At 48.5% G+C, this 21,368-nt stretch overlaps 9 protein-coding genes across 9 annotated transcripts; 7 read left to right on the plus strand and 2 right to left on the minus strand.

Annotated features, from left to right (window-relative positions):
- The first annotated feature begins 791 nt into the window (after positions 1 to 791).
- On the plus strand, positions 792 to 5,138 carry BT62DRAFT_1073932 (N1221-domain-containing protein). The gene is made up of 19 exons (XM_043178980.1): positions 792 to 949; positions 1,000 to 1,129; positions 1,178 to 1,300; positions 1,349 to 1,487; positions 1,553 to 1,710; positions 1,763 to 1,851; positions 1,901 to 2,021; positions 2,070 to 2,656; positions 2,705 to 2,866; positions 2,915 to 3,041; positions 3,089 to 3,217; positions 3,272 to 3,401; positions 3,456 to 3,717; positions 3,770 to 3,875; positions 3,926 to 4,026; positions 4,081 to 4,117; positions 4,170 to 4,633; positions 4,686 to 4,912; positions 4,962 to 5,138. The coding sequence occupies exons 1-19, from the start codon at positions 839 to 841 to the stop codon at positions 4,966 to 4,968; spliced, it is 3,210 nt and encodes a 1,069-aa protein (XP_043042960.1). The 5' UTR covers positions 792 to 838; the 3' UTR covers positions 4,969 to 5,138.
- BT62DRAFT_1003043 (uncharacterized protein) lies at positions 5,094 to 8,079 on the minus strand (the record flags this gene model as incomplete). Its single annotated transcript, XM_043176896.1, has 6 exons — positions 5,094 to 5,358; positions 5,404 to 5,577; positions 5,628 to 6,497; positions 6,555 to 6,815; positions 6,868 to 7,877; positions 7,936 to 8,079. 6 exons carry the CDS (start codon positions 8,077 to 8,079, stop codon positions 5,094 to 5,096), a joined length of 2,724 nt encoding a protein of 907 aa, XP_043042961.1.
- Positions 8,080 to 9,412: 1,333 nt separating this feature from the next.
- BT62DRAFT_887625 (ammonium transporter) lies at positions 9,413 to 11,387 on the plus strand (the record flags this gene model as incomplete). The annotated part of the gene is made up of 11 exons (XM_043182922.1): positions 9,413 to 9,437; positions 9,496 to 9,631; positions 9,681 to 9,744; positions 9,795 to 9,858; positions 9,912 to 10,014; positions 10,110 to 10,396; positions 10,450 to 10,583; positions 10,636 to 10,735; positions 10,788 to 10,879; positions 10,937 to 11,125; positions 11,178 to 11,387. 11 exons carry the CDS (start codon positions 9,413 to 9,415, stop codon positions 11,385 to 11,387), a joined length of 1,404 nt encoding a protein of 467 aa, XP_043042962.1.
- Positions 11,388 to 11,776: 389 nt separating this feature from the next.
- On the minus strand, positions 11,777 to 12,753 carry BT62DRAFT_945763 (uncharacterized protein). Its single transcript, XM_043187959.1, has 3 exons — positions 12,722 to 12,753; positions 12,588 to 12,668; positions 11,777 to 12,533 (listed from the first exon to the last, which is right to left on the minus strand). The coding sequence occupies exons 1-3, from the start codon at positions 12,732 to 12,734 to the stop codon at positions 11,968 to 11,970; spliced, it is 660 nt and encodes a 219-aa protein (XP_043042963.1). The 5' UTR covers positions 12,735 to 12,753; the 3' UTR covers positions 11,777 to 11,967.
- A 1,745-nt stretch (positions 12,754 to 14,498) lies between these two features.
- Positions 14,499 to 16,354, plus strand: BT62DRAFT_1003047 (uncharacterized protein; the record flags this gene model as incomplete). Its single annotated transcript, XM_043176897.1, has 6 exons — positions 14,499 to 14,820; positions 14,877 to 14,941; positions 14,992 to 15,062; positions 15,118 to 15,263; positions 15,314 to 15,597; positions 15,644 to 16,354. The coding sequence occupies 6 exons, from the start codon at positions 14,499 to 14,501 to the stop codon at positions 16,352 to 16,354; spliced, it is 1,599 nt and encodes a 532-aa protein (XP_043042964.1).
- Positions 16,355 to 16,523: 169 nt separating this feature from the next.
- Positions 16,524 to 17,111, plus strand: BT62DRAFT_685557 (uncharacterized protein). Its single transcript, XM_043181864.1, has 2 exons — positions 16,524 to 16,803; positions 16,863 to 17,111. Exons 1-2 carry the CDS (start codon positions 16,692 to 16,694, stop codon positions 17,015 to 17,017), a joined length of 267 nt encoding a protein of 88 aa, XP_043042965.1. The 5' UTR covers positions 16,524 to 16,691; the 3' UTR covers positions 17,018 to 17,111.
- Positions 17,112 to 17,690: 579 nt separating this feature from the next.
- Positions 17,691 to 19,034, plus strand: BT62DRAFT_929428 (uncharacterized protein). The gene is made up of 3 exons (XM_043185720.1): positions 17,691 to 18,301; positions 18,359 to 18,509; positions 18,560 to 19,034. The coding sequence occupies exons 1-3, from the start codon at positions 17,913 to 17,915 to the stop codon at positions 18,857 to 18,859; spliced, it is 840 nt and encodes a 279-aa protein (XP_043042966.1). The 5' UTR covers positions 17,691 to 17,912; the 3' UTR covers positions 18,860 to 19,034.
- BT62DRAFT_929429 (uncharacterized protein) lies at positions 18,940 to 19,444 on the plus strand. Its single transcript, XM_043185721.1, has 2 exons — positions 18,940 to 18,961; positions 19,018 to 19,444. The coding sequence occupies exon 2, from the start codon at positions 19,150 to 19,152 to the stop codon at positions 19,333 to 19,335; it is 186 nt and encodes a 61-aa protein (XP_043042967.1). The 5' UTR covers positions 18,940 to 18,961; positions 19,018 to 19,149; the 3' UTR covers positions 19,336 to 19,444.
- A 118-nt stretch (positions 19,445 to 19,562) lies between these two features.
- BT62DRAFT_992458 (DEAD-domain-containing protein) lies at positions 19,563 to 21,339 on the plus strand. The gene is made up of 8 exons (XM_043190338.1): positions 19,563 to 19,601; positions 19,651 to 19,747; positions 19,802 to 20,615; positions 20,670 to 20,753; positions 20,805 to 20,874; positions 20,927 to 20,966; positions 21,025 to 21,047; positions 21,100 to 21,339. Exons 1-8 carry the CDS (start codon positions 19,575 to 19,577, stop codon positions 21,133 to 21,135), a joined length of 1,191 nt encoding a protein of 396 aa, XP_043042968.1. The 5' UTR covers positions 19,563 to 19,574; the 3' UTR covers positions 21,136 to 21,339.
- The last annotated feature ends 29 nt before the right edge of the window (positions 21,340 to 21,368 follow it).

The raw sequence follows: 21,368 nt of genomic DNA on the forward strand, positions 1-21,368 counted from the left end.
ATCGGTTATGACTCGGTTGCTCCGTCCGACATGTGAACGCCCCAGCACGGCAATGAGACACGAATGTAATTGAATCTAGTAATAATATAACAGCAGCCCCTACCCTCACCGTCCAACTGCGCCGCTGCCTGCGCTTGGCCTAGGTAGTCGTAGCATCGCGATACCTCCTCCTGATATCCTATTCTGAAAAAATTTCCTGATCGATCGCCACACCATACCCCGTGCACAAACCCGGAGCCCTATGTATCACTGGATAGTACCTTCACTGAATCGGGGGTACCAAGTACATTTACGACATTCCATAATTTACGCAGAATATGGGTGGAACTCGGTGCAAATCTAATTCAGATCAACGGCGGGGGCACGAAAGAGCTAGCCCTCGACCTCCAAACACGTGTTGGTACCATGAGCCACTGCGGGATCCCGACAGTTCGAGCCAATGAAACATGCCCAGAATACCAATCAAGCCACCAGATGTGAAACAATATCAGTAATAGAACCTCGGACAAGGACGGCAGAGACAGAAACGTTTCGGAGATTGGACAACAAAATCGACATGGAAGAAACATTCCTTGGTGACACATAAGAACCTACATAAAGAAGTTCTAGTATCTACTCCGAAGATACTCACATTCCAATCCATGTGAGTATCAGATTCGAACATCGAACAGCGAACAGCAAGATAAAACTCCCAAGATAAGCGTCAATTGCCATTGGACGGAGGTCGGCCCGATTTGGATCATGACGTATATAGTTGATTGGCTACAAGCTTCGTTCCAAGCAATCCATTCCTTTTGCAATATTACTCTGCTCATCCAAGTTCATCAGACGCGTCAAAATGTCGTTTATTGGGCCGAATCCAGAAGGAAATGTGATGAATAATGCGAATCAGGATTCCATTACTCTTGGGCAGCTGAGAACGATGGTCAACTCTATACCTAAACCGAAAGTACGTCTTCCTTCCCGGCTGCGTCAATGAGAGACTAAGGGATGATCTAGCAATGGTGGTACGACTACAACTACGACGATGAAGACACAGTCATGAATGAGATTGATGAGCTATATTCATATGTCGAGATGCCCCAGGTGGCGGAGAATTTGAGGGCATGGCACGGATCTTTCGATGGAGGTGGGTGAACCGCATCGTTCAAGATATTCACACGTAACCTATCCCAAGACTGGACCAAGACCCCACTTCCTCAGCGCAAAGCTCACGTCGAACTCCTCCTTGAAGGACTTGAACACCGAGATGCTGTGATTCGCTTTACAAACGCGCGCCGGCTTTTCTATATTGTCCAAGGTTCGGCTTTTTCTCGATGACAGTCGACTCAACATGATCGTTTTGTAGGATCATTTGCAGAGACGGGATCACCAGAACACCAACTCCATTGGATCTTTGAGAACTGCAAGATTGTCCGAGCAGCGAACGGTGTCAGCACGATCGTGGAAGCCATGAAGATTGCAAGTTCAAAACATGATTTGCTATGGCAAGCAACCGGAATCCTGCTATTATCAATGGTCACTGATACTTCTTTTGCTTATCCTTAAATAGCAGTCTCTCTGACACTGACATCGCACATTTGCGTGTTACACCTGAAGAGAAGTCTAATCTCCTCGAAGAGGTGTTGACAGAGCTTTCCGTCTATGTTGGAATGTTGTACCATTTGATCGAAATATTCAAGGGATACGACGAGTTCGCAGACGAGTTAAGTGCGTGGGTCGTTCTTCAGCATTTCCTCTCCGTACTAATACATTATCCAAGTGAGTCTAGATCCGCCCCTCCCCGTCTACGTGTTTAGTGTCGTTTCTGGTCTACGCGATAAAAGTGCTAAAGGATATCCTGTGAAGAAGGTAAAAACGTTTTCTATTCGAAACCACTTCGCTCTCAAACATTCCTCAGCTCTTATTACTTCTTTGGAAGACTTTATTAGCTTGCTTTGGTGGATATCGTGACTATGCTAGAGTCAAGAAACTCGCGAGAGAACTGGGAGGACTATCGAATAGTCCAGAGGTGCTTGAAGGTAGTGTGCTTTTGCTTTTCTATTCAATGCCATCTGACACGAGTCAAGGCGCCACACTCATTAAGTCTTCACCATTCGACATTGAGGCATTCCGTCAAGAAACTTTTGTTAAGTATCCCACCTTCGCTCCTCCTCCTCCGCCTCCGGCTGTAGAGTCCCCCATCCCTAAATTAGCCAGTTCGAACTTTACATCCAAACTGGCTCAGGCATTCTCTCCCATTCCTGTGCGCCATCACTACCATAACGATGAGTCCGAGAACCAACCCGGTCTTCCTCCGCACAATAACATGATGTTCCACCATCAGCACAATAATGGTTATCGACCTATCCCTCAACCAGCGACACCAGCTCCCTCACCACCATCCGTCGTCGGTCCAAAGCCAAAGAAACAGCAGTACCAAACAGACCAGAACCGACCGTTCTTGTTTCCCTTTTCGAGAAGCCAGGGTAAAGATGCTAGGCTCGTGCCCTTCGCCATCGATGAAGCCGACAAACTGTACTCTAGGCATATGTACGTTAGTTTGTCATTGACTCAAATGTGGCGAACAAGGGAGGACTGTATGACGTTTGAGAGTGGGTTGGACCATATGCCGGGATCTGAGGGCAAATTTGAGCCGTCTACTTTTTCAGCAAAAGTGCGTCTTTTCTCCAGTTCGGTTCAGGGGAACTTAAGCCTGGTATAGGAGTCAGAATCGGCTGAGCCATTGCCTGATGTCGCCCTCCTAGATGCCAAAATCGCTGAGGCGACCGGGGCCCTGGAACGAGTAGAAACCGCCGTGGAGGAGAGAAAGGTGAAAGAACGACGGGAAGATTTGATGCGCTTGAAACGCGTGGAACAGATCTATGTAAGCTTAAGCTTGAACATTTGAGCGTTAATTGACGTATGCCTTAAGAGTGCTGGTCTGCCCGTGCTGTCCGGCTGGGTTCTGGTCTGTCTCAAACTACTGTTAGCCACCGTCACAGCGGGCACGAATATGCCACTTCCACAAGCAGCTACGATGTTCCCTGGCGTTGCTTCGCGTAAGTTATTCCCTCTAGTGGTGCTCCATTGACTGACAGACACATAGCACAGGAGCCCCCCATACCACCCCCTACACCGACCCTGGATGAGCTTGATGTTACTCGACACCGAGAGATTACTTCCAAGGCCGTATCGGCAATCCTACTTATGGTTTTGAAATGGTTCAAGGTGTCGCGTAAGTAGACATGGATTTTCGTTTTGACTGCATCATGATGATCTCCTACTTTAGACGTGATGAAATTCCATCACTTGGGGCAGCTGCTACTGGACACAAATTGCTTATTGCTGCTTCTGAAAATGTTCGGGTTGCAAGAAGTCTCTACGTCCCTTGTAGCGCGTAATGATTCCCCTGAAAACAAGTTAGTTGTGACTCTGCCTATTTTATTGACATTGGTATTAAGAACGTCCTCCAGCTTCTTCCGATATTGTTACCTCCATTTCTCCAAGAACCCCCAACCAATGCGGCCGGAAGACTCCATGCTAAAACCACCAAGGCAGACAATTACCAAGACCCGTACACTGCCCAACGGAGATATTCTGGAGGAAGAGGTCGAGATGGTTACTGATTTCTCGTGGAGGAACTTCTTTTCAACCATCAATTTTGCGAAGATCATGCAGAAGCTATCGAAACACCGATCACATAGAATATGGATGTTAATACAATACAAAAGCTCAGTGAGTGATCCAGAATACAGGCCAGCGATTAACTAATAATGACGGCAACTAGGCAGTATTGAAACGTATACTAAGGGTCCAACACCCGATGCTGCAACTACACTTGCTCAAGTTACTCAAAAGCCAAGTTCCATTCTGTGGCCGGAAGTGGAGACAAAGTGCATATTGTCATGAGCCTTCCTGATCCGCTCTCACCACTTTTCTCCAGGCAACATGAAACTCATAACGGCCATATACTTGAACTGCAGACCAGACCTTCGCGATGAATGGCTGACGGGCTCAGAAACTGACGATGCCGCCGACGCCTCTGTAAGTTGACAGACCCATGATCATTCGAATCATCCTGACTGTTTTTTTCGTCAGGCGCAGGAGACCGCGTTGCGGCATCTCGTCAAATTCTGTAAGTCAGGGCTCCCCGTCTTACTCTGCGCTTCCTAAGCGATATTCCCTAGACAACACCAAGCGATACGGTACCAACGCGACCGCAAACCAATTCAACCCTTTACATCGCCGTTCAGGGAGCATGTCACATCACATAGAAGGTCTCCATCCCGGCCCGGAGCTTTCTGGGATCATCCGCCCCAATGGAACACCTAACATCGCGGATGCGGATGTTTTCCCTCCGGCTCGTTCTCAAGCACCGGACCCGTCAATATTTCTCCCTTACACGGCCGAAGATATTAACTTTGAGGATGAGTACGAAGAATATATATCCGACCTCGGGTGGTCCGATGAGCAGGGCGGTCCGTTCGAGGGAACCTCCGCCTGGCATCGGTTCCCGGTGGATTTTGCTGCTGACATTGCCGATGGGATAAGCGAAAGTGAGAGTATTGTCTCTATCGGTGATCTGGGTGATGACGCGCGGTTGAACCGGGATGAACCGCAGGGCCATGATGAGAATAGGAATGACTGGGAGGTTCGTGTTCTCTAGTTCTATTTGATTTTTTCTCATTTATCTTTCTTTCTAGCATATGAGTCCCAAGACGATGGCCGCTCTGCCCAAATCTCCAGCCGGCGGACGACGTTCGAGCTCAGGAAGCGGTCTACGTCCTGTCATACCTTTTGGCTTGGACAGTGATAGCCCTATTGATCTAGAAGATGAAGACGAAGATCTTCCGGAAGTAGGACACGCTCCGCGGGAGGATTCTGCATTTGCCTCGGGAGCAGGTGTAGACGAGGTGGAGTATGTTTACGGGTAAGTGACCCACTCATATGATTTCAAACCGTAACTGACCTTCTCGAAGTGTTTAACGATTTCGGCTATCAGTATGTATGTTTGTGTATCCTTGAATCTCATAATATCATGTGCAGCACCATACATAGATGGACAAAGATTACATCCGCGAATCTGTATACATCAAAACATACTATTATAGTTAAATCGCAGCCCCAAGGAGCGTCTCATCCATCTTGATAGCCTCAAAAACATGAAATGTTCGAACATGGGTGGGCTCGTAACGAGAGTAATCCGGAGGAGCTGTTGCGTCCGTCGGGCTGACCGTCGCAAAGCTCGGCAATGTCAAGATACTCGGTGCTGCTGTTCGAGTATGGCTATCATCCTGAGGGTGGGGAATGTGTTGACGTGGTGGGGGAGATACCCTTGTATCTTCGAGCGACCATGCGAGATGATCACGGAGTTCACTGAATATAAGACGGGGAGCAATACGGATGACGAGGGAAACTCACGACTGATACTCCTGCATCGCAGACCGACCTTCTGATGAGAGAGACCCAACCGAAAATATAGAATCTCGCGTGCTTCTATTATCGGAATCCTGTCGAGTATAGGATGTAGCCTGAGGAATATGATCTACACTCCCATGGATGTACTGTGGGGGGTTGAACCGCTCGTGCAAGAATCTAATAATAAAATCAAAAAGAAAAACAGAAAACCAAGACAACTGGCATACCCTTCATAATCCCACAAAGATTCCCTCACCACTTCCTCGTCAACGTCATCTTCCTCCGCGATCTCCACCGCATAGCTCATCAGGGCCGCTTTGAGCGACAAGAGGACCCTTGGATGTTTCAGCGCATGGACTTCGATCTCCGTCCGGGGTAGAGGGATGAGCGTGGAGGGCCACAGCATGAGCCCCGGCGCATGCGTTAGCTGGTGGACTTCATCAGGAGGTCGACCCTTCTCCGGTCCAGGATCCGGCGGGGCGAGCGTCAGATGCATCGTCCGCACCTCCCTTGAGTGCCCAAAGATCTCCTGCAGCATCTCCACGATGAACTGACTTGGACAGAGATGGATCTCATATCTCGTATTATGCAGATGCTCAAAAAGGGACTCAAGTTCTCGTGCAGCAGAGGCTTGGTCCGTCCATGGGTCAGCATGAAACTCGGCGGGGAGAAGAGAGGAGGAGACGGAATTAGATGGACCGCTAGTGGGGGTCGATAAACTTGTGTCGTGTCGTTTGCCATTCAATGTTGCAGTATCAGAGGCCTCTTCTTCCTCCACGTCATAGTCCTCCTCCTCCTCCTCCTCCTCCTCCTCCTCCGTTATTGGATCGACACGATCACTGTCAGGATGCAGCTGAGAATATCGCGCTAATGAATCCGCGTCACTGGACTCATCGAGTGGTGCTGTTGGAAGGGCCGGCTTGCCATATGGAAAAAAAACGTGGTCATCAATCAGTTCTAATCGCCCACCGACAGTCAGCACGCGACAAGCTTCTCGGAGAACAAATTCCCATTTCTCGAAGGGTATTGCGTACGTCAGGTTGGACATCCGCACAAGATCAAACGAATCACTGGGAAAGGGGAGCTCATTTTTCAAACTGCAGTGACGAAGCTATCAGTACCTGAACACAAGGAAACAAGTGGAATGGACATACAAGTGGCCCTTAACAAACGAGATATTCTCTGAAACTCCATTCTGAGCAGCTGCAGCGCGAAGCGATTTCGTGATGTCAACCATATCGAAGCCTGTGACCTTTGTTCCGTAGCCTTTCCATGCTACAGCTGCATCTAGCATCCAATGACCCTCGCCGCAACCCAAGTCAAGCACAGTAGCGGGGGGATTGTTGCCATAATGGTGAAACGAAGGACCATCGACGCTGTTTAGATGCTTTAATAGTCCAGTACCTAAACGGTCCCTATACGGTTTCAGGTTAGTAGAAGGAAGTATGATCCAATGCGGGGACATACTGCTCTAACAATATCGAATCGTACGGATCGAGGGGGTATGAGTCGCGCTTAGACGGAGACGATGTCGATGCCCACTGTGGGTCTATGCTGAAACTCGTAGATCCTATGTACGAAGTTGTATCGACTGAAGACGGTCGGGAAGAAGAAGGATCTGAGGCCGATAAGTCAGAGGCTGTGTCGGCAGATTGGTCTTGACTAGGTTTCTTTTTCCTGTTTAAGGGTATACCCATGAAACGACGATGTGAGTCTCCGTGGCGGTCACTGTTAGCGGAGGACCTGGATTTCTTTTTCAAAGGTAGTTTGAGCATTGGAGGAGGCGAGCTCGGGTGCGCTCTTGACCTGGATAAGGGGAAGACAAAGCTAGATCCGACTTCTGTAGAGTTGTGCGAGTGAGGCGACAGAGACTTGGACGAAGAGCCGGAAGAACCAAGAATTGAGGTGTATGGTTCAGGCGACTGGCTGTGGGGTGGGTCCGATACAACTGGATGAACCCGAGTTTCAACCTGTTTCCCTTTGTCCTTCTTTGGCTTGAGCTTGAACTTTGGAGGGGGCGAAGATGGGTGTGCTCTGGACCGCGAGGATGGAAAGACGAACGAAGAGGGCGAGGCTGTGGGCTGGGAATCTGTGGATCCAGAGGAGTGGGAAAAGTACGAGGTCGGCGCATTGACGTCCATGGAGGAATGAGAGCTGGTATCTGAGGTCACCGAACCGGAATCGGAGGATTCTGCCCATGACTCGAGCAATGGAGGTGGGGGAGTCGGCATAATTATATTGTCATCTTTCCGTAGCGGCGAGAGCACACGTAAGGTATTATCAGGCACAGACGAGAGCGGCGGAACCAAGCCTAGGGGTGATCGTGGCTGCGCGTTGGACATTGGCGACGGCGGGAGGGCGCTATCTTCGTTATCTGTGTGTACCGGCTGCGGCGCTGGGCCAGGCGCGTACGACGTGGAAGGCATCGGCGAAGTTAGTAGGAGCGGTGGCGCATATTGGGCGGAACCTGTCGGGCGCTGTCGCAACACGTGGTAAATTGACAACGATCGACAATCAATGACATTATCCACGCACCAATGGTCGTAGGGCACTCAAGAAACTTTTCTCAGCATGCCCTTCCGTCGATGCTGCAGTTGTAGCCTTGAGCTGCTTCGACTTGGACGATGAAGTGTTTCCTGATTGCAGTCGTCTTCGTCCTGACGCGGCCCTAGACGACATCTACCTACCCCTTCATCATTCTATCTGATCGTGTGCACAGAACGTGAGGGACATACTGGTGGACTTGACGTACTATCAGTCTATTAATGGGAGCTCCGAGCAAACGAAGACGAGTCTGCGACGTCGTGAGTATAAAAAAGGGGACAAACGCGAGAGGCCTTCCAGGTGACCTGTCTGATACAGTGATGAAGGTTAGAAGGATGTAGGACGGCGGTTACCTCCGGCTGGACCGGATACAAATCTCAAAATGCTACTGAATAGCCGCGCTTGGAAGGCTCCTTCAGGTCTGCTATGATCTTGTCAAGCCCCTCATCCATCGAACAGTATCAGCAGATGAAATGTACTCACTCAATCAACCATCAGCACTTGAAGAAAAAATCGCTGTCCAGTTCGCCGCGCAAAGGCTGTGTTCCAAAATGTGACGGCATTCGTCGTGTTGAGGGTGACCCTGTTTTCCGGCGACATGTCGGAATTCCTGCAGATTCAGATAAGGTCGCACAAGCAGAGTGATCGTAATGGCTGTTTGAAATTTCCATTTCGATCCTAGAGCGATATATTTCACTTATATTTCCGAGCAGATCCGGGATCAGACTCCTTATCCAAGTCTTCCAATCGAAAAGAGACATACGAACCAAACCAATGTCGTATTGCGAGCCATTGGCGCTTAGGATATTGCAGATTGAGGGGCAGGAGGGGGCAAGATGCATAAGCTCAAGTTCTGGCCCACCGATAAGAGGATGTCAACGCGTGGGACCCAAGGTACCGTTCCTGTTCAACCCAGCAGTACCCGCGGGCAACCTCGAACTGGGCCGTGTTCCGCCTTCAAAAACAGATACCGCCTCCAGCATAAAAGAAATAAGCTTGTATCAGGACCTAGGCCTTTCAAGTGCAATGCAGGGAACGCAAATCCACAATGGCCACGCGATATGTAAAAGGCAAAAAGACACTTCTCAATTCATTTGGAAAAGAACGAATGTGAGTCGAGTCGAGATGGATATACAGTTGCTAGGTCCACCATCATCGAAGACTTTCGATAATATCCGAAATACGCATCCACCATCAGCTCAAATCACCGCTGCTGAAGCATAGACGGCGTTCAGCGTTTGACAACTTCTAGCGCCTGCAGCCTACATTCATTGAAACGTAGGGAGAGGCAAGCTGGTTCCCTTCGGCTTCGGAGTTTCCTATCTATCATGTGGGAAAATGATCGCGATTTGTATAAGATCAAGATCAATCTTTGTTGCTACTTTTATAGTACTAAGCCTAGGGTCTCCCTTCCGCTTCGGGGCCCTCCATCTTTGTCTGCAACATTCCTCCTCTCACAGCAGGAAGCATGGTCAATATCGAATACGATGCTTGTGCGTTATTTTCATTCTTTTTGGGGGGGGGGGTAAAAGGGCTCATGAATGAGTACAGCTGGCAGCATGACTATACAAAATGACGGAGAGACCGTCGTGTACAACCCTGGCGACATTGCATGGGTGCTCGCGAGTACCGCACTGGTGTGGTTAATGATACCAGGTGTTGGGTTTTTTTATTCCGGGCTGTTGAGGTGCGATCCCCATCCATTAGTATACTCTATCTGCTTACCCACTGTGCAGACGAAAAAATGCACTATCCATGATATACCTCAGCATGATGACTATCGCGGTGGTTTCCTTCCAGGTCCGTCTCCGCGCCTAACTTCAGTTCTGGTCTGACAGCACTATTACTAGTGGTTCTTCTGGGGCTTCTCACTGACTTTCAGTGACACGGCCAGCCGTTTCATCGGGGATTTGAGTGAGGACACACACGCCAACGTCTCGATTCGACTGACTGATTGACATCACAAGAATATTTTGGTCTCAAAGGTGTCCTTGAGCAACCTTCCATAGGAAGTGCTAGAATCCCGTCCATCGTCTTCTGCGTATACCAGCTCATGTTCGCAATCATTACGTACGTTTATTTATTAATCCCATGCCCGGGTATGGCGGCACGCCGGGACTTCTATACGTGGAGAGGACAACCAACTGACGGAATCATTTTTCTAGCCCAATGCTCGCAATAGGAGGCTTCGCAGAGCGTGCCCATCTCGGTCCTTTGCTTGCCTTCGTCTTCTTCTGGTCTACACTCGTTTATAATCCCATCGCATGCTGGACCTGGAATTCAAACGGATGGTCGATGGTCCTCGGAGGCCTAGACTTTGCTGGAGGAACTCCGGTGCATATCTCTTCAGGGACAGCGGCTTTGGCTATTTCTGTTTATCTTGGCAAGCGCCGGGGCTATGGCACAGAAGCTTTGGCCTACAAGCCCCATAACACAACATATGTGATTCTAGGTATCTACCTGAGTTCTTTTCTCTGTTGGAAAGTTATAGCTAATGGTGCAAAGGAACTGTATTCTTGTGGGTGGGATGGTTTGGCTTTAATGGCGGTTCCGCCCTCGCCGCAAACATGAGGGCCGCCCAGGCATGCATCGTCACAAACTTGGCGGCAAGTGTCGGTGGACTTACATGGATGCTCTGGGTAATGGGCTTTCCCTGTGACCTTTCTTTCACTCATATTTCTCGCTTTGCAGGATTACCGTATCGAGAGAAAGTGGTCTGCTGTAGGTTTCTGTTCTGGTGCTATCGCAGGACTCGTGGCCATCACTCCCGGCTCTGGATTTGTTGGTGCTCGTGAGTAATATTTAAGCGTCTTTACCGACGCCTAATAGAATCCACCTTGCAGCCGCGGCCGTCCTCTTTGGCTTCATGGCCGGCACCGTATGCAACTTTGCCACCCAAATCAAATTCTTCGTCGGTTACGACGATTCTCTCGATGTCAGCATCCCTCCCCCCTCCTTCACATCTGCCCCAGTCTCACACTTTATGTATTAGGTTTTTGCATCCCACGGCATCGGCGGAGTCGTCGGGAACCTTCTCACCGCACTTTTCGCCCAGGCGAGTGTAGCGCACTTTGACGGGACCACTATCATAAAGGGAGGCTGGCTAGATCGCCATTGGGTTCAGCTGGCTTGGCACCTCGCAGACTCGGCAGCTGGATTGGGTTATTCGTTCACGATGACCGTGAGTTTCCGTTTGTATTCCTCGTGCGTGTTCTCACACTCCACTTTCATAGACCATCATCTTGTGGGTCATGCACTATATCCCTGGGCTCCGTATACGCGTATCGGAAGAGGTGGAGGAGCTGGGTATCGACGAATCGGATATGGGAGAGTTTGCTTATGATTATATCGGTTTCGATGCCCCGTACTCGACCGGGTATAGGGAGAACCGGGATTCAGAAAACCAGTATTTGAAAGAACGGTCGAACTCGCATGTGCACTGATTATTTTGTCTCCACTGTCTTTTGTTTGCTTTGCTTTTTGTCTTATTGTTGTTGTCTTTTAGGTCGCGGAGCGTACATGTACTTAACCTATTATTCGCGCTCCTTTATAGATTATCATCGTTTTTAGTATCCATGTAGTCGTTTAATTCACGACAATAGAACTTGTATATCGTGGAGTCCTCAAGTAACCCGCTGCAGAGATAAGTATTGGCATCTTATGCAGAAGCGTTTTCAGATGGGGGCTTCAAGTCAGTCTTCAAAAGAATAACCTTGCTGTAAGCCATTGACACGAGTACGGATTAATTAAGGTCATGAGTCTTCACCTTATAAACATATAAATCGCCAAGCCTGATACTAGATCACATGGAATCAAGTTGAATTTCTACAGAAGCGGTAATCAGAAGGTCACAATACTAGTGAGCCCCGACCCACGTACATATCGATTACAGCAGATAACAAGAATAGTCGGCAAAAGCTTGGCGAATATCAAACAGCAAGCTCTAACGTTCAACTATGAAACGAACTGGGTCGCTTCGAACTGATGGCCGAATGAACAGTAAAATTGTTCATCACCTAGAAGTCATGTCGGTGGATTTACACGCTCAGCATACTTTGCAGCCAAGCGCAACAAGTCCTTATCGTCCTCAAACGAGAGCTTCTCCAGAGCTTCGTTAACTTCAAACAACGCAGACTCCTCAAACCCCTCCGCTATCATGTGTGTTCCAACGCGCGGAGCGCCCTCGGGATCATCCAACGATGCGACGTACCAGAATATCAATTTCACGTTCTTAGGTTTCTGGAGGGGCCTGATTGTAATAGCGAATGGTTCTGTGCATTCTTGCGACAGTCTGGGTACGTCTTCTTGGTGGGCTACAGACGCAGAGGGGAGGGTTGCGCGTGTAGGTAGTGCAATAGGGAGGAGCATACAGGCGTAGCCCGTCTCTTCCAGGACTTCACATACTGCCGTTTTTGCGAGGTCTTCTCCCTCGTCCTTGCGCCCCTTGGCGAGGAGCCATTCGTTGCGCCTTTTGTAGTATACAAGGCAGACTTTGAGAGGCTTGTCTTTAGAAATATGAAAGGCAATCGCCCCAGCGGCAAGGACGAATTGATCAGAGGAATGATTGGTTTGCTTCGGATATCGCGGATCTGGAGGGGGCGTGAACGGTGTATTCACGAGAGAACTTCGAAAGATACCCGCACGTGCTTGTTTAGTATTGCATGGTCGGTAGAACCACATGAATCCTGCGGTAGTACCAGCTAGGGCGGCTAAAAGCCACGTATCTGAAAATAAATCAGCCTGAAAGAAAGGACGAATGGAGCCTGGAGTGACATACGGTATTGATACATGGTGGAAGTCTGCAGGAACTCATCGGGCCGGTGCAGTTGTGGGTCCATATTGACTCATGGGGCTATTTATTTATGATCCTGTAATGGTGAAAGAAGTCTCAAAGTGAAAGAAATTAGGTGAGCATTGCTATCGCAGGAGCTTTGCAGGAGCGACATTTGTTGAAGATGGATCCGTAGGCCGTACTTATATTCTCTCTCTTTCTCAGTTACCTTTTTCGTACCTATCTCGATCACCTATAAAAGCTGCTCTGGCACATTGCCGTACCTCAGTCGTTTACACCTTCGCTGTGCCGACTGAGGTGCGTATATTCTTAGCTATATCAGATCTCTTACTTACCTTCGTGATACAGGACTCATTATTGTTCTTCGTCTTTAACATTACAGGATCTCGATTATTAATCTGGACTTGGTCGCACTGGGCCCGGTGTGAACTATCCAAGACGAAAAAAAAGCCCTTGATATATTGCCGAGACGCGCGATCAGAAAATCCTCTGTGCTTTCGCAGTGCGAAAGATGCATGAGAAGCCAGGAACAGCCTCGCTCCAGTCTATTGTCCGATACCCATCTTTATGAAGGCACAGTCGAGTATTTACTCTATTAGAAGACCCCCTGGCAGAGACTCATGTGAGATTCAACGGGAGCCGTTCCCGCAGCAAAGGATATTCTCGAAATCACGATTTCCAGTAAAGATAAGGGTTTAGTTTACTATGCATAGATAAACCTTGTCCGATGGATAGTCTAAACAATGTGTGAAGTAAATTGAGGGATAAGATCTTGCCAGGTAATTTCAATTCAGAGTATTGCAGTTCCGTACAGTCGCCGCAATGACAGACAGAAGAAGAGAAGTCTTGAGTATTGATCCAAGCGGCCAATCTAGAGAAAGAGATGATCAGCATGCGGTCGAATGCGACAACGCAACTCAACCAGTCCGTAAAAGATCGCCAAAGGTATGGTTCCGTGCCTTGCACGAAGAAAGCAGGACCTGTTAGGGCAAACCAGCCCAGGATCCAGGTACAGCTGGTTGGATGACGACTCGTTCGACCACAGTGCGAGTGATGAAGAATCTGCAGGTGCTACGGTGATGCCTGAGCGCCGGAGGTATGATGGTATCGCTTGGATCGTAACACAAACTCGGTATCATTGATCAGTCTGAGGACAGTCCCATCTGTCAAGCGACTCTGGATCATTTCCAGGAGGTGGGCGGGAGAACGGTAAAGTACAGTTCGACAGCAGATTAGACTTTTCGCGTTCCCGGTTGTCGTTTGGCAGTCCGACTTTGAGACGGCTTGAAGGACTGATTGCACTTTGTCATTTGTGCCACTGACTCGGAGCTGAACCAGACGATGATATGCGTGGATTGTCAAGCAAAGTACCTCAAGCAATATGGATCCCGCCTTTTCTCTTCTGTAATGATATGGTGATAGAAATTTCGTTAAGTGATGTCGAGTGCTTAACTACCAATGAAGACGGACTGAGATGAATCGCGAATCGCCATACTCTAGTACGATCCATCAACTAAGGCATCAAAGAGCTCAGACCCCATCCTCGAGAATGGCGGTGAGTGGTGGACGACCAGGGTCAGGAATAGACAGCGCGAGTTCACTGGCGGGAGTCTCAAGGAAAAGAATTGACCATAATTCATTTTTTGTTGGTTCATTTTAGTCCAGAAAAAATTAGAAGAGGAGGCCTTGAGAAACAAGAATAGGCATGAGAAGGGGATAAGGTTGTTGATCGTTGTTGTTCTCCGTCCTGACTCCCCCTTCAATGTCTGCTGTTCCTCGTAAACAAGCCCCACGTATTGCACGGCCCGCTGCACGATATTGGAAAGGAAAGGCTCCAAAGGGAGTTGCTGAGGTCGAGTCTGACTCTGATGAGGAGGCGCCCGAAGTTGAGGAAGAACGCGATGTCCTTATTGGAGACATTGTTCAGGAAGACGATGAAGACCTACCGACTGCTCAGAATGTTTCAAAGGCTAGAATAAAGGCTATGAATGTGTCTTTGAAAGATGTAAATATCTCGAAAGATGGAAAGGTTATCGTTGCAGGCAGAGACGAGTCAGGTCGAACAGCGCTAGAGGACGAGGAAGGTACGCTCGCTAATAGGATACTTGGCTTCACCCTTTTCTGACTTTATGACTTATAGGATCTGAAGAAGAGGAGTCTGATGAAGAAACGAAGCCTGGTCAACTGAAGGAGGAATCCGACGAGGTCTGTCATCTACTCTTTCTACTGCAGCGTTCTTACAAATCGATCTGTAGTCTAGCGAATACGAGACAGACTCAGAAGATGAAAAGCCAAAGATTCAGCTGAGGCCTGTATTCGTTCCAAAGTGCGCATATGTTAATCTAAACAACCTGCGTGCATGCTAACACGATCAAGTACAGGCGCAATCGACTCACTATTGCTGAGAAAGAGGCTCTGGCTGCAGACTCAGGAGAAGCACAGAGAAAGAAAGAGTTGGAGCTTGAAGAACGGAAAAAGCAGAGCCACGACCTGGTAGCAGAAAGCATTAGGCGGGAACTAGCTGAAAGTGAGCTTTTCATGCCGATTTTTTTTTGTTGTAGCTTATCGGACATTCAGAGGAGAAGGAGGATGATATACCGGATGTTGACGACACTGATGGCTTGGACCCTCCTGGCGAATTCGAGGCTTGGCGACTGCGCGAACTTGGACGAATCAAGAAGGAGAAGGAGGAAGAGATTCGCAGAGAAGAGGAGCGAGAAGAAATTGAACGGCGTAGAGCCTTGCCTGAGGCGCAGCGTTTGAAGGAGGACCTCGAACACGCTCGAAAGCTTCGGGACGAAAAGCCCAAAGGCCAGCAGAAGTTTCTTCAAAAGTATTGGCACAAAGGCGCCTTCCATCAGGTACATATATCACCTCAGGAAATTGACCTCTCTGACGTTGCGATAGGACGAAGAGATTCTCAAGCGCCACGACTACACTGAAGCTACCGAATCTACGGTCGACGTTTCATCCCTACCCAAAGTCATGCAAGTCAAAAATTTTGGCAAGAGAAGCCGAACAAAATATACACATTTATTGGATCAAGATACCACAGTCCCTACTGGAGGATTTGGCGGCATTGCGCCTGTTAAATCAGGAGGAAAATCCCTTGAAGGAGGGGGTTGCTTCTTGTGCGGTGGCCCACACTTGAAAAAAGGTAATTTGATTTGTATGTCGACCATCGTTCCTTATTATTATTCCCAGATTGTCCACAAAATACGGGACCCCTACCACTATCGGGTCGGGGCCCTGGAACAGGCTCGAACAACGTTTCGGGAGCATCGCGTTCATGGGGCGCACCTCCCCCACCACAGGACGGACAGTCATGGCGATCGAATGACGACGTCCGAGATGATGGTGGCCGAAGCAGAGGCCATGTACGGGACAACGATGGCCGGGGAGCACGTCGAGGAGATGGTGGTTATCGCCGACATGACAGAAGTAAACCGGGTGACCGCTATGATTATGATTCTCGAGACTCGAGGCGTAGGTCCCGATCTCCGCGTCGCACACCCGACGGTCATGATGATAGCGACAGAGACTATCGACACAGGGAACGGCGGCATTCTAGAGACCGTCTTGATGACCGAGATCATAGGGAGAAGCGAAGACGGATAAGTTGAATCGTGTATTTCATGTTATATACGGTCATCTCTCTCGGGTAAGACTTGCGTGGCAACTTGTTGATCGTGACGCGGTCAATTATCGTGTACAAGGCTGATAAATTCTTACCGTGGAATGGACGGCTACGCCATTGACGCTGATTCTCTGACGTATAGCGCACAAACGATGTCGAGAATGGTCAAAGTCGCGATAATAGGCAGTGGCGTAGTTGGTCTTACTGCTGCCTGCCTTCTAAACAAGCACTCAGGACGAAGATCCGTGCTTCGATGTTTATTTGTTCACAACGGCCTGTACCAGGACCGCATGGCATGTACATGAAAATCTTATCGTTATGCTCCAGACGTTGACCTTTAGGATGGTCAGTTCATTCACATCTTACTTACCTGTATCAGGTCGGGACCAAAACTGGAAAGTGGGTATTCCGATGCACTCTTTTCAAGGAGGTGACCATCCGAGCTGGTGTATTCTCGGCCGATGTGCTGATCGTATTGTACCATTTCAGGATACTACAAGCGGCTAATAGCGTTCTGCAATCACCTTAGGGTCAAGTTCGCATCACGAGATTTTTCTTACCCTTTTTTTCTCCTTTCCATGTCTGAAAAGGGCCGTCAACTAACAACAGAACTGATATACCATGGCGTTTCGGGGTTCGGCTAGCAAAGCAGACCTGGTGTTAACACTACGGGCAGCCTTGAAAGCTTGGACGATCGGGTTCTTTGTCATTTGGTCCATTCATATTCTTCTATCTGAAGAAAGTTGTGGCTCTCCATTCCCGTGGTGCGATCGTGACTGGGATCGAAACTAAAGTGGGTTAAGAAGACACATCTTACTAGTCTCTTCGCTAGATGGACGTGCTTCGGAGATGTTTGGACAGAATTCACTCAAGTTATCATTGTGCCGTCATTCTTGGCCGTCGCGTCGAGGAATTTCTAGGCATGGGATTGTTTCTGCTTTGCATCATGATTGTGATTCACGCGTTATTCAAATTGTGTCTGGTTTACCCTGGACGAAACGGGCGACCACAGCGACTTGAATCGACCTGAGCAGGTGTACTAATACCCATAAAGACTATAGCACCGCGATGTCCACCATCCTCGTACACCATGGTGGCACGTTCTACGCCGACCATTGATATAGATTGTACACCCCAGGTAACTTTAATCAATTATAAATTCGCCTGCCAGTCGCTGTGATTGTTGATAATCTTGAATTCGACTGGAACATTTACAATTCACGCGATGATGTTGTTAAATCACGTGATGTCGTCGTGACGATGTAACTATATTTGGAAAGTACTGAAGAGTTTGAAAAGATTATTCGAATTCTAGACCCGGACTCTGACTGCGACATTTACAACGAACATTTATGCGATTCAAGGGTAATATCTGGGCATTTTTCTGGTCGTATCCCTCTGAGAGCGAAGAACGTAACGTTGGATAGATGATTGGTTGGGGACGCTCACGGGACTACGGGTACAACTCGGCATCATGATTCTGTCTTAACCCATGGCTACGCCTGTGACGCTATGGTGTGAAACCTGACCATATCTCTCATGGCCACCACCCAAATCTCGGACCGATGTACGTACGACGCCCACTCGCTGTCCGTCCCCCACTTGCCCCGTATTTCCTCAGTCAACGCCGCAGACTCTGATCTTACTCTCAAGTCGTGCGACGGCGTCCTCTTTCGTGTACATCGCATAAACCTCGAGATGCATTCCCAGGTGTTCGCCAATGCTGGAGGGTCGACGATTCCAGAGCAACAGGAGGTCGTTACCCTCACAGAACGCGCTGAGGTGCTCGAGCTCATGCTTCAGTATATGTACCTGCAGCGCCAGCCGGACTTGAGGCACGTCAAATTTGAGGTGCTCAAGGACCTCGCTGAGGCCGTAGAGAAGTATGAGATATACTCGGCCATGGGTGTATGTTCCCAGAAAATGAAGTACGCTCCACTAGGGTCTGTATTGCTTTGTATTGAATTCGACTGGTGCTCTATCAGGGAGTCCATAGCGAACCACCCATTGGACGTGCTTCTTTACAGTGTTCGACACAAGTATGATGACATCATCAATGACTGTGCCGAAGCTAGTATCAACATGTCGACGACCGACATGCTAAGGTCTCTTCCTTCTGACATATTCGCCGCTTGGGTAGGTCACTCATACCTTCTATTTTTTTTCTATTGCTTAGCGCTTCTCAGATTCGATACCATCAGGATTGGACAGACCTGATGAACAAGGAGTATACGCGCTTCGGTCCTACGCGACACCACAAGGATGTCACCGTACATCACTGTGAAATATGGGCAGAGAACTACGCTTGTATCGCCCACGAGATTGCAGGCAGACCCCAGAATCTGCTCAAGTTACGATCGCTATTAGAGCGGAGGCAGCAAGCACTAGGGAATCGCTGCGAAGACTGTAAGAGGGAGTTGGGATATTGGTACCATCAGGCTAACAGGGACAGGAATGACTTGCCACAGTTTAGCGAATACCTTTAGCTTGTGGAATGGGAAGAACATACGTATCAAATAATGTAACGGAATATACTGTATATGTATACCAGTAGTTGCACATGTGGATGTTTTATTACGGAGATTCAACTTCAGGCGTTACTTATTAGCAGCAATAAGAAGTACGATAAAATAAAAGAACGAACTTGCAGGGGAGCCACTCATCTTCTTTGAATGCTTTAGGATTATTTCAATATCAATAGCTGTTTATTCTGCATGATTTTGCGAGGTGAGAGCGACGAGAACAATGGTGCCATGACCTTCCAGGTCAGTGAGTTATGTTGAGTAGTCAGACATTCCATCCATCTCAACAGCACGTCTGTCTTGTCCATTTTCATGTCGTACCGAAGCCCGACGAGAAAGAGGGATTGATTCTAGACATAGAGAAAAGTTGGCCTCAACAATCTCCTGATGAGACTGAACTTGAGGCTACTCAGGCCAAAATGGTTGGTCGTTTAGGATAGCTGAAATGGAAAAGGTTCTGAAAGATAGAAATGTACGGGGAAGAATTGAACCAATAAAAAGCCAGATATGATACTAGTACTGCAGCGTCTGAGAATTTCGGTGGTCAGGATGAGCACTCAGAGCGGGCTGATTACTAATTATGAATATATTATTTATAATAAATAATTGGATTTTTCAAACATGATGTTAATTTCCAACTCCGCTCGTTCTTCCCTTCCAAAACCTTGACCAAGGAAAAATGTCTGGAATTAATCCAGGAGATGAAGTAGGTGGTACCTTCGTTTGTGTACTTAATACTCACTCTCAAATCTCAGAAATTAGTGTTCGAGTCGTCCGAGGCCGTTTCTGTTATTTCAACGTTCGACGACCTTGGCCTAAAGGAAGACCTTGTCAGAGGAATATATGCCTACAGTGCGTGCAGGACTCCTTCGATCCTGTATCATGACCTCTTACTCTCTCAAATAGACTTTGAAAAACCTTCTGCAATCCAACAACGAGCCATCCTACCGATAACGCAAGGGCGGGATGTCATCGCCCAAGCTCAATCCGGTACTGGTAAAACGGCCACATTCTCCATCTCTATCCTACAGTCCATCGACGTATCCGTGCGCGAAACGCAAGCACTAGTCCTTTCCCCCACTCGCGAACTCGCAACCCAGATCCAGTCTGTCGTTTTGGCCCTTGGGGATTACATGAACGTTCAGTGCCATGCCTGCATTGGGGGGACTTCCATTGGCGAAGATATCCGAAAACTCGAGTATGGACAGCATGTCGTCTCAGGTACCCCCGGTCGTGTCTTCGATATGATTCGCCGACGTAGTCTGCGAACCCGGAATATCAAGATGCTGGTCCTTGATGAGGCCGATGAACTCCTTAACAAGGGTTTCAAGGACCAGATATATGATGTCTACCGCTACCTTCCCCCCGCGACACAAGTCGTTCTCCTCAGCGCTACTCTTCCGTATGATGTGCTGGAGATGACGACAAAGTTCATGACGGATCCTATTCGCATCTTGGTGAAGCGTGACGAGTTGACGTTGGAAGGCATCAAACAATTCTTCGTCGCTGTAGAGAAGGAGGATTGGAAGTTCGATACACTCTGTGATCTCTACGACACCCTTACCATCACCCAAGCTGTCATCTTCTGTAACACAAGACGAAAGGTGGACTGGCTGACAGAGAAAATGCGCGCGTCCAACTTCACCGTGTCATCTATGCATGGTGAGATGGTGCAAAAGGAGCGGGATGCGATTATGGCTGAATTCCGTGGGGGCACTTCGTAAGTGACCTTCTCTAACATCTTAACTTGCTGTCTTGACGCATAGTGTTGCAGCCGTGTTCTCATCACCACCGACGTATGGGCGCGTGGCATTGATGTTCAGCAAGTGTCGCTTGTCATCAACTACGATCTCCCTGCGTAAGGACCTCTTGAGACCTCATTTCCGTCCGATTGTAACTCTTTACACAGGAATCGTGAAAACTACATCCACCGTATCGGTCGTTCAGGTCGTTTCGGAAGAAAGGGCGTTGCCATCAACGTAAGTGACTCTGTTGGTCTCCAGACCCATTGCCTCATCATGTCTTTCCTAGTTCGTCACTGTGGATGATGTTCGTATCTTGCGTGATATCGGTCAGTACATTCCATTTGCATACAACCCCTCTCAAGCTCATCTTTGTCTCCGATGTAGAACAATTCTACAGCACTCAAATTGTATGTATCGATTTCCCTGCTCATCATCCCGGCCTGACTGTTTCTCTTCCAGGATGAGATGCCGGTGAATGCAGCGGAGCTTATTTAGCCGTCTCAGTGTGTACTAGTGTTCATTTACTTAACTCATTTATGTAGTTTATTGCTCTGAGTTTTCGTGTTGTCTTTGCTCATCCTTCTTGAGGTAGCATCGGCGTGTAATACGCTACGTGATGCAGTACTGACTGTCGGCGCGCGATCCTGGGTAAGAACAATCTCTGTCGGTTTATTTCTTGTCAAGCTAGTCGCATTACTGGCCTATCTCTACAATCCAAAGAATGGTAG

This window comes from Guyanagaster necrorhizus, assembly GCF_019112545.1.
Source record: "Guyanagaster necrorhizus MCA 3950 unplaced genomic scaffold BT62scaffold_6, whole genome shotgun sequence".
Taxonomy (NCBI): Eukaryota; Fungi; Basidiomycota; class Agaricomycetes; order Agaricales; family Physalacriaceae; genus Guyanagaster; species Guyanagaster necrorhizus.

Excerpts from the sequence above, each read along its gene's own strand:
- BT62DRAFT_1073932 (XM_043178980.1), top strand. The coding sequence starts at position 839 with ATGTCGTTTATTGGGCCGAATCCAGAAGGAAATGTGATGAATAATGCG. Across the intron at positions 1,488-1,552 it reads TCAAAACATGATTTGCTATG|CAGTCTCTCTGACACTGACA; the intron begins GCAAGCAACCGG and ends ATCCTTAAATAG. Across the intron at positions 3,218-3,271 it reads GAAATGGTTCAAGGTGTCGC|ACGTGATGAAATTCCATCAC; the intron begins GTAAGTAGACAT and ends CTCCTACTTTAG.
- BT62DRAFT_945763 (XM_043187959.1), bottom strand. Across the intron at positions 12,534-12,587 it reads ATGCAATACTAAACAAGCAC|ATCCGCGATATCCGAAGCAA; the intron begins GTGCGGGTATCT and ends CGCCCCCTCCAG.
- BT62DRAFT_685557 (XM_043181864.1), top strand. The coding sequence starts at position 16,692 with ATGCTCCAGACGTTGACCTTTAGGATGGTCAGTTCATTCACATCTTAC. Across the intron at positions 16,804-16,862 it reads GATGCACTCTTTTCAAGGAG|GATACTACAAGCGGCTAATA; the intron begins GTGACCATCCGA and ends GTACCATTTCAG.
- BT62DRAFT_929428 (XM_043185720.1), top strand. The coding sequence starts at position 17,913 with ATGGCCACCACCCAAATCTCGGACCGATGTACGTACGACGCCCACTCG. Across the intron at positions 18,302-18,358 it reads GTATGTTCCCAGAAAATGAA|GGAGTCCATAGCGAACCACC; the intron begins GTACGCTCCACT and ends GTGCTCTATCAG. Across the intron at positions 18,510-18,559 it reads CTGACATATTCGCCGCTTGG|ATTCGATACCATCAGGATTG; the intron begins GTAGGTCACTCA and ends AGCGCTTCTCAG.
- BT62DRAFT_929429 (XM_043185721.1), top strand. The coding sequence starts at position 19,150 with ATGTTGAGTAGTCAGACATTCCATCCATCTCAACAGCACGTCTGTCTT.
- BT62DRAFT_992458 (XM_043190338.1), top strand. The coding sequence starts at position 19,575 with ATGTCTGGAATTAATCCAGGAGATGAA. Across the intron at positions 19,748-19,801 it reads CAGAGGAATATATGCCTACA|ACTTTGAAAAACCTTCTGCA; the intron begins GTGCGTGCAGGA and ends TCTCTCAAATAG. Across the intron at positions 20,616-20,669 it reads GAATTCCGTGGGGGCACTTC|CCGTGTTCTCATCACCACCG; the intron begins GTAAGTGACCTT and ends ATAGTGTTGCAG.